We start from the raw sequence: 10,306 nt of genomic DNA on the forward strand, positions 1-10,306 counted from the left end.
TTAGATGGATGGAAGGGAGCCCTTTTTCCTTTGGGAGGGAGGATTACTCTAATTCAGGCTTGTCTTTCTAGTATTCTGTTGTATTTTCTTTCGATTTTTAAAATTCCAATGGGAGTCGCTAATAGGTTTGAGAGAATTATGAGAGATTTTCTTTGGTCAAGGGTAGCAGGTTCTAGGGATCATTTGGTGAGTTGGGAGGTGGTTTGTAGGACTAAGAGGGAGGGTGGCTTGGATCTTGGAAATTTAGTGTCTAGAAACATAGCTTTTTTGGCTAAGTGGCTCTAAAGATTCCCGCTAAAGGTTTCTTCATTGTGGCATGGGTTATCAAAAGTAAATTTAGACTAGATGGGAATGGATGGGATACTAATTTGGGTTTTAGAAGCCCTTTGAAAAATCCATGGAAATTTATATCTCAGATTTACCCTCTCTTTATTCCCCATACTAAATTTGTTTTGGGTAAGGGTTGTAATATTCGTTTTTGGAAAGACCTATGGATGGGGAATGTTGTTTTGTCCACCTCCACTCCTAACCTTTTTCGATTGAGCTCAAGGCAAAATGATCCCATTTCCTCATTTAGAGTAGACTCGGATAGCCCTTTACCCTCTTGAGATTTCCATTTTAGGAGAGCCTTGAATGATTGGGAATCTATTGAGTTATCTTCTTTATTGATTATGTTGAATAAATATAAGGTATCCTCAGAAAATAATAGCTGATATTGGTTGTTGGATTCTTCGGGAATCTATTCTTGTAAATCTTTATTTGAATTCTTGGTTCAGATAAATTCCTCTTTTGCTCTTTACAAGGTTATATGGAAGGTCAAAATTCCCCCTAAAATCAAAGTGTTTCTTTGGTTGGTCCTGCTTAATATGATAAATACTAATGACTCGTTGCAGATGAGGAGACCTTTAAAGGCTCTCCTCCCCGATATTTGTATGTTGTGATCTATATGTTAAAGTTTGTTTCACACCTTTTCCTGCACTGTGATTATGCATGGGAGGTTTGGAACAAGTTATTCAATTACTTTGAAGAAAGCTAGGTTTGTCCTAGAACAGTGGCGGAGTTCTTGGCAATTTCTTTTGTGGGGTTTGGGAGGAAGCAGGAAGGAATTGTATTACAGAATTGTGCTATATTTGCAATGTTTTGGGGCTTGTGGAAGGAACGTAAGGTGCATATATTTGTACAGAATAAGTTACCATATTGGTTGGTGTGGGAAAGAATTCTATTTACGGCTTCTTTATCGTGTATGGGCTATTGAAATTTCAAGGGAATATGTGTTTCAGAAGTTTAGCGCACATGGAACTCTCTTCTAAGGGCGTCTTGAGTTTTCTGTCATTGTTTATTTTTGCAATTTTCTTTTTGGTTTTCCTGAGGATTATCAGACTTTGTTAAGGAGATGTCCTCTCTTGCTTGTAAATTCTATATTTATCTAATGAATTTCTTTTTCTATAAAAAAAAAAATTTATATGTTTTCTCACTAGATAATTCTCTCTTTTCTTCATTAAACTTCCTTCAAGACCCACTTGCATATTCTTTTGACGAGCATACACCTTACCACTCCTCAAATTTTCCAAATAGAATCCCTTTCTAACTTTATTTCCCCATAGAACTAGAGATGAAATCCTGATTTTCCAACTCACAAGAAATAATATTCTTTGAACCAAACTCCCCCCCCCCCCCCCCTTCACATTCCTTAAGCTCCCCCTAATGCCATTTTCCTCCAACCCAGGAGAAACATCAAACCTCTTGGGCCTTCCTCCTCCTTTTGACTTCAGCGTTTTATTTGTATTAGAACATACCTCGTCATGGCCATCTAAACTCTTATTTGGAGAAGAACACAAATTCATTCAAGGAAGGACTATGTTCAACATGTTACTATTCAAAAGGATGATGAGCCCCTATATAATCTGAAATCATAAGCAAAGAGATTTCCTTATGTTCAGGGAGCTGTAGAGACTCTTGGACTTTCCTAGGTATGTGTCCCATCTGCTCTTCTTGGGCCTTCCTAGATGAGTGGCCCATTTGCTCTCTTGTATAAACATCCCCATTGCCCAAGCCCATTTTTAAATCAAAAGCCTGTTTTTGGGCCTCCCTAACCAAAAAAGCCCACCAAATAGTTTAATAGACTCTTATTATTTTCAAAAAGCCAGCCCAAATAAATTTTAATAGCCAATAAACCAAGCCCAGCCCGCTCTAATTTTGCCCGTCCATCTTCCACACTGGAAACCCTGGCTGCCTCTGTCTTCATCTTCTTTTTGTCCACACGAGAAACCCTAGCCACAACTGGTTTGGACTATTCAACCGACATCATCACCTTCAACTCCATTGATTGTGCTCGAGACACTACCACTTGCGACCTCCCCCCACAACAAGTACAAACCTTCTCCTGCAAATTTGTAGAGATCGAATGACCTTCACCATCACCTACGCTTTCAGCAACAACCTGACTCCAAGAGCAAATTCCACAAGACTTCTTACTATCTACTCCATTTAAGCCTAACTGACATGAACTCTTAAAAGTAGCAAAGGCTTCACCAAATCAAGACCACCCTTCCCTTTTCGGTCCTTCAGGAACAAAAAAAATGTACTTCTTACCCTTCCATCCATGTCCTAATCCCATAAAATTCCCTGCCCTAGTTATGTGAATCCCCATCCAAAAATTGACATAACCAATCGTAAACCTTCGAAATCCCTTGCCCAACTTACCATTGAATGCTGAGAATCCCTGTGAAAACCATGATGCAGCCCCTGAAGAAAGGCAAACCCACAATTGCACTTTCAGTTCTTCTCAAGAATGAATAAAGCTTAGACCTTCCCTACCTTATCCAGCATCAAATCAAAGGATTTCCCTTCGATGTGGATGGAGAGAACCCCCACCATTACACCAAACTAGGAACAAGAAAGATTTGACCAAGAAAATTGCGAAGGAAGAGTGAAATTGCGAGAGAGAGAAACATTGCTACTCGAAAGAGAGAAACTTCACTGCCAAGGAACCGCCTCAAATTGCTGTATATGATGATACTATACACGCTGCTAATGTGTCACTAACTCCTGAATAGAAAAACTGAGTACAGCATTACACTATCAATCAATAAAACCAGTTCCTCTTAAAGATGTGGCATTCATCACTTTTATTATATTTTTTGTATGCCTTATGTGCCTAATAGATTCAAGTAGACACTACTGAGTTTTGTTTAATTATTTAATTTATCAAACATATGATTAATGAAAAAGTGAAAAACTATACATAATTTTTCTACCAATATATTTTTTTGCTGACCTTGTTAAACAATGTTAATAAGTTGAACTAAAGTATCAAAAAAACACTAAAACTGGTTTTAAGAAGAGTTCAGTGCTTATAACATGCAAATATACCAATATGCATAAGATTGTGTGTGCTGGAAAAACATTCATGGCAGTTACACCCATTTCTTGTTATGTAACATCCACTACTCCTGCTTCTGCTATGTAAAACCATAGTTGGAGCCTATCATGCAAAGCATAGTCCCTTAACCTTCCCTAGTGAGCTCAAATACAACCCACGTATAATTTTTGGGTGCATCCCCTTTTTAATCTATTCCTTCTCCAAGAAACACCACTTACTGTCTTTTTTACTTGAACAATTACGCATCCTACTCTTACTCTTACTTGCTAACATACTCAATTGGATCAGCATATTGAGTGATCCTACCCCTACCACCACAATAAAAACCCACTCACTTACCATTTAGGGATCATAGCTTCCAAGAAACACTAACATCCTAGATCATATTCAGCAGAACCCTAAATCTAGCAATCCAAAGTTTTAATTCAATATTTCCCGTAGAGCATATATTTTTTGTCATAAAAGTACAGCATTATCACATTATAATTTTATTTTGAATCATCTTTTATCTACTTCATCCAAGAAATTTCTTTTAGATTTAAAAACACCTCAACATTTTGTCTTAAATATCCAAGTGCCATTACACACTTTTAACCAATATATCTATTTTAATGTCCATAACGTATTGCATTTTAGAGCATGTACCATATTGCAATCTTACTTGTTCGACAAACTAGAATGTTCCAGGTTCAAGGTAACAATTACTAGGGATCCTTTTTGTCCATTCCTACATAGCTTCTCTTTCTAGAAATAATAGCTTACCTAACTGTTGTACCATACTTCCCCAGCATTACATCATTCTATGGTTTCCATGATCATCCCTACCTTCCTCCTCATTTTACATCCCCTAGAATCATCCTATTCTTCCATCACTTGCCACACAAAACCTAAGCTTGGAAGGATTTTCACAACATTCCTCTCAAGTTCCCATCATTTGTATGCAACACTACCTTGCCTTCTTCATTTTAGAACCTTTCCACTAGAAACAGTGAATAATTTCAATGCAACTATGCCCAGAAAAAAAAAATCGCCATGCAATTACAAATTTGTAAAATACTACACAACACTACCTTGCCTTCTTCATTTTAGAACCTTTCCACTAGAAACAGTGAATAATTTCAATGCAACTATGCTGAGGGAAAAAAACAAATACATGCAATTACAAATTTGTAAAAAACTATAAGCAAGCCACATAATAAAAAAATTCCTTGAAAAATCATCCAAGTCAACATCTAATTCATCTATCTATGACAACAAAGATGAGGCCACCAATTAATATATCTTACCGATGATAAAAATCACAGTCTCTGTCATTTCTTAACATGGCATGCAAAAGGTTATATATTTGCAGCATCATTTTCCTTGGTATCTGTGAGGAAACAAAAAGAGTATTGCCTTGGGAAAATTAGAGGCATAAGTCCCGAACCCATACATGCACGTTCATATGCATAAAAGAAAAGAAAAAAAAAAAAAAGCAAAATTCTCAGCTCAACTATATTGACAAAACAAAAAAAGAAGGGAACGTGCGCAACGGGAAGAAGACTTACTTTCTCGGAGAAGAGATTGACACGGACAAAGGAACAAAAGAGATCCATAAATGCATGTAGTATAAGTGAGTTCTGATGGGGCTGCACGATAATTTTCTAAATCAATCAAGATACCATGTAGAAACCTGTAACATTGTATACATACACTGACATAACAACAAAACTGCTTCAGCTTTTGCAGCATGTCAAAGCATATTCACGAGTGTATGAAAACAATTCTTTGCAGAAAGCAATAGTCACATAAATCTACACTTTTAGCTATCCATGTCCAACACCGAGACACATGGCAATGTCTGATCCCAATTTTATTTCCCTTGGTAATGCAGAAAGTTATACCATTTTAACTCACCAACAAGGTAATAACTGTACTGCTCAGATCCAGTATGAGTCGCAAGGCTTGCTCTCGAAATGCCATCAAGTCAAGCAGCATCTGATTCAAACAAAAGAAATATATTTACCCCAGATTGCAAGTATAATCAATTTATAAACTCCAAGAGATATAAAAATAGACACACACATACGGTGCGATCATCAGACAAATAGTAGTCTTACAAGCATTTTCTTTAAATTGATGTGATTTAGGGCAAGCCTCACACATCCCTTAGCTCATTTCTAAAGTGAACAACAAAGGCCAACAATAGGACAAACAAGGTCTTTGGAACTTAGAACAATAACCAATATTGTAGGTACACAAATACAAGGCATGGACACAACACTATGAGGACTTTAAATTTCTCATAAATTTATATGAGGGTGACTTATATTTTACAAGATTATTCTAAATCATCAAATAATCTAATTGATTACTTGGTAGAAAAATGATCTTACGGTGTGCCATAAACACAAATCAAGTGCCTAGCCTACTACAATAATATGTGAGCATTCTGACAAGAAAAATTAAAATTTATAAATTAAAAAAAAATCATTATATAAAGGCAAAAGAAATGATTTCATACCTGAACCCATGGTTCCAAGCTTTGTAAATAAAGTTCCCCATTGTCATGCAGAGCATCCAATGCAACCTTGTCAACCTGAATCAAATCACACCAGAATCATATGAATCAGGATAATCATCTTATTCATCAACAATCAGGGAGAGAATAAAAAAAAATACACACACACAGAGAGAACAAGAGAATTTTTTATAAAATTCTTACACGCTCAAGTTGTAGTTTGCTAGGATGCTCCGGAAACTTCTTCGATATCAACATACAAATCCTTGGATGGTTGGGGAAAATACCTGCTTTCCAAAATGCTTCCGAATATACATGACTTGCCACATCAGGATAGTCCAAAATCTGATTCAGTCTATACATTTTAGACAACAGGCCTTCCCCAACTTGGGTGATTTGAACTACCCACTGCATGTTCAAGCCTTTATTAGGCCCCCCTGAACTCTGGGACTTTCCTTCAGAAGCTACATTCTTAGAACTCCTAGTTGCTGCCACAGGAGAAAAAGCCGTTTCTTGACTCAAGTACTCCGTCCATCTTGATGGGCCTTCCCATTCCCTTGATCTTGCAGCTGTAGGCGACACCGATGCATTTTGGGTCGAATATTGTTGCTTTGATTTTGCCATTGTGTAGCAATTTTCTTAAATATCTGCAAATGAGACTAGGTATAGAGAGGATTATTTCAAATTACACAAAACCCACATATCCATGACTCGTAGTTAAGCTTTTTTCTGGGGTTTGTAGTTATCAATTACAGAGCCATTCTACAAATGAAAACAGGAACAGTAAACCAGGCACTGTCCGTCCAATTTTTGGGATAATCTGGGGCAAATTTGCAGTTATCCTACAGCCAAAAAAAAAAAAAATACAGAAGCAAGCAGTCATTCGACATTCGGTTTTTTTGACTTGCAGAATGATTATGCTCGAATACTCAAGTGAATTCAAACTACTGCCCGTCCAAATTCACTGAAAATGTCGCATACCAGACAAGATGCAGAGAAAGAATTTCAGCGACAGAGAGCCAAAAAAAAAAGTAAAAAAGAGTACCGTGGAAGCAAATGCTGTAACTTCAGAAAAGGAGTGCTTCATTCAAGCTGGGAATGAGATACATCCACAACACGAAGCTCTTTCAGATCTGAGCTCCAGAACCAAGAAGAGAGGAAGCGCGAGAGAGAGCTAGAGGGGAGAGAAGGTGCAGTTGAATTTTCCCTTTTTGTTTTTTCCTCTTATTTTTTGGTTCAATTTCTCTGCGGTTCAAGCTCGTTTTGGCCGTATCACTGTTGGAAAGGCTTCGCTGATGATTTGTTCCGCCTTTAAAGAGGTGTAGACAGGAAAGATTCATCGGACAGAATTGCCTTATTTTCTTTCGTTTTCTTTCTTCGCTCTTCCCATCCCCGTATGCGGCAACGGAACGCTAACGAACACTGGGGGCGTACATACGCACCCCTCCCCCGCTCCCCCGCCGGCGGGTCCAGATGGCCCTCGTCCGGCCCAGCAAGCGAACGTCACTGCCACATTTATGACGCCCTTTCTTCAATTATATTATTCTTATTTTTTTATTTCACCCTTTTTTATTTTGTTTGTCCGCTGCTATATATATAATAATAACCTTTTATCAAAAAAATTATAATTAAAAGTTTTAATTTGACATAAAATTTTTCATAAAAAATTATATTTTATTTTAACTTGTGAGTTATTAAGAAGACACATGACAATTGGTTGGTTATAAAAGTTATTAGCTAATAAATTAAATTATATTAGAATTCACCATTAAGTAAAAGTATAACACTCGTGTTATAAAAATACTTTGAAAAACTTATCCAAACTTTAGGTAGAAACATGACTGGATAGAAAGCCACTAACAAATCATTGTTAAGATCATTAAAAAAATCAAAACACAAGAGAATATTAGAAAAATTCTCAACATAGCACTCTTTAGAAGAGAATATCAAAGGAGCTCTTGGATAAACTCTTGTTAGCTTTGGGGAGAACATAGGACAACTCATGGATATAAACACAATTAAGCTCCAAGTCATGTGCTCTTTTTCTCTCTTTTCTAATGTCTCACACACAAAGCACTTGTTTTTGCACGATTTGGTCATATTAATGATGTAAACATTCTTTCTTTTGGAGCATCAAATGATTAAAAACAAAAAAAAAAAACCTATCTTCATTCAATACAATACAACTAGTTTTAGTAAAGGATATACTTTTACCTTTGTCACTTTGTTGGCTTATGCTCAACAGATCATGCTTAAGGCCATTAAGGCCATCCACCAATAGTATATTTGCAATTAATATGTGTGAGTCAGTGTCTATTGTACCTTCACCTATGGTCTTACCTTTGTTGTTGTCTCCAAAGGTTACATACCTAAAGTCTCTCAGTCGGATAGTCAAGAACTTGGCCTTGTCACTCGTCATGTTCCTTGAATAAGCACTATAGTGGAACCACTTATCTTGCTTTGGTCTACAGATAGGGATCAACATGCTTTGATTATCTCCTTTGCCGATATGGTGACATGTCGATGACCTCCGATGTCCACTATTACTCATAATTGTTTTCTAAGTACACATGAAATTACTTGAAGATCATCTACCTTTTGATGGAAGACTTTTGAAGACTTTATATTATTTGTGAATGCATTCTTGAAGATGATACCGTATGTTGGATCTTATATTTTGCATGAACACTTTAATTTGGACTTGGACATTTTATTTCAAGACTTTATGGACTCATGGATTGAAAATTTAAAGACTTAGATATTTGTTCTTGAAGACTATTAGTTACATGAATATCCAAGGGAAGATATCGAAGTAAGATCAAGCCCCAAGACCCATGTGGGCCCCACACAAGTTTATGCTTCATAGGCCACATGGTTTTGGCCTTCTTTTGGCACATGTTTGAGTCTCAAATTTGAATTGTAATAGTGTAAGATAACTAAACTTAAGTTGTGTGTCTATGAGTTGGAATTCCTTATTTTTTTAGTAAGTATTAATTGTGTTAAGGTTTCTTTAGTGTGAGAGTGTTTAATGTTTTGTCTCACATGTTTGTGTGAGAGTTATGAGAGTGTTTAATGCTTTGTCTCCCATGCTAGTCTTTATATCCTTTCTCATTGTAAGAAAACTCTAATTAGTCTATGTTTGAATATTGAAGAAAACTCCATTGTTGAAGCTTGAAAATATCTCCAAACTTGTGATTGCGTAGTGTAAGCCTACACCGTTCTTGCAAGAAATCAAGTGGTGAGAGACCACTCTATCCAACATCACCACCACCCTTCCTCCCTCTCTCACCCATATGGTCTCCCCCTTTAAATACCCACACGACCTTCTCTCTCTACACAAACATACCCACTTTCATCTTTGTATTTCAAAGCTTGATTGAAGGACTTTCGGTGTGGTCCAAGCTCGTGTTGAACAACGTCAAAGCATCCAATGATTCTCTTCGATAAACTCATTCCTTTTCTTGAATCTTTGTTTGATTACATGAACCATTGCTTGAAGCCTAGAATACCATATTAGAGGAGCCCACTTGAATGCTTAGATTTCAATATTATCACTTGCTAATATCAATTGTAAGAATATTAAGTTGTTAATTTAGAACTTGCATTCTTGAATTTTTGACGATAGCATCTGTTCGCATAAAAACTTGATTCCTTGACCAAGGAACACTTGGGACTTAATTTTTAGATAAAATTATACACTTTTTCAAAACTCTTACTGTAAAAACCCCAAAAGGAAATATAAAAGATTAGTGGAATGAATTTCAAAAAAAAAAAAAAGTAAATTAATTAAACGGATTTAAAAAAAAGAAAAAAATAATAATAATTAAAATTAATTTTTATTTTATTAATAAAAATATAATATTATTAATATTAATTAAATATTATTATTATTATGATTATTATTATTATTATTATTATTATTATTATTATATTCATCCCTCTGAAGCTTCAGCAAGCTTCAGGAGAGTCAAATTCAATTTAATCTTCTTCTTCTTCTTCTTTACCTTTTCTTTTTTTTTCTTTTCTCTGCAACCTACAATCTCTCTCTCTCTCTCTCTCCTCACGTTCTCTCTCCCTCTCTCCTTGATTTCGTGACGAATTTTTGCCCGATCGAAAATCCAAAAATATCACTAGACTCCATTCGCCGCTGCCGTCATTTCTACCGGAGCGAATCGGTGGTAGGAGCAGTGTAAGCATATTCCCTGGGGTAAGCCATTTTTCCCTTTTTCTTTAATTTCTTGCAAAATATAAGCCCAATTGACGAACAGACACCACCACGAGAATCTAGGGATGATTCTCTACAAGTCTAGTGGGACGGAATTCTCGTGGGGGTGTCAGGCCAAAACTCCAAATTTGGGGTGCGGCGATTATTAAGGGGCTTATTTTTAATTAATTAGCATTAATTTAGAAATGCTAAAATATTA

General features: G+C 36.3%; 1 protein-coding gene across 1 annotated transcript in view; it reads right to left on the minus strand.

The window, feature by feature from the left end:
* Positions 1-7,375, minus strand: part of LOC131159189 (protein NAP1) — a 118,995-nt gene extending 111,620 nt beyond the window's left edge. The window contains exons 1-6 of the mRNA XM_058113903.1: positions 6,928-7,375; positions 6,087-6,529; positions 5,886-5,960; positions 5,279-5,359; positions 4,930-5,010; positions 4,669-4,751 (exon numbers count right to left, since the gene is read on the minus strand). Of these exons, the coding sequence (XP_057969886.1) occupies positions 4,669-4,751; positions 4,930-5,010; positions 5,279-5,359; positions 5,886-5,960; positions 6,087-6,506 (740 nt within the window). The 5' untranslated portion in view covers positions 6,507-6,529; positions 6,928-7,375. The remainder of the gene's footprint in view (positions 1-4,668; positions 4,752-4,929; positions 5,011-5,278; positions 5,360-5,885; positions 5,961-6,086; positions 6,530-6,927) is intronic.
* Between the last annotated feature and the right edge of the window lie 2,931 nt (positions 7,376-10,306).

This window comes from Malania oleifera, chromosome 7 (assembly GCF_029873635.1).
Source record: "Malania oleifera isolate guangnan ecotype guangnan chromosome 7, ASM2987363v1, whole genome shotgun sequence".
Lineage (NCBI taxonomy): Eukaryota > Viridiplantae > Streptophyta > Magnoliopsida > Santalales > Ximeniaceae > Malania > Malania oleifera.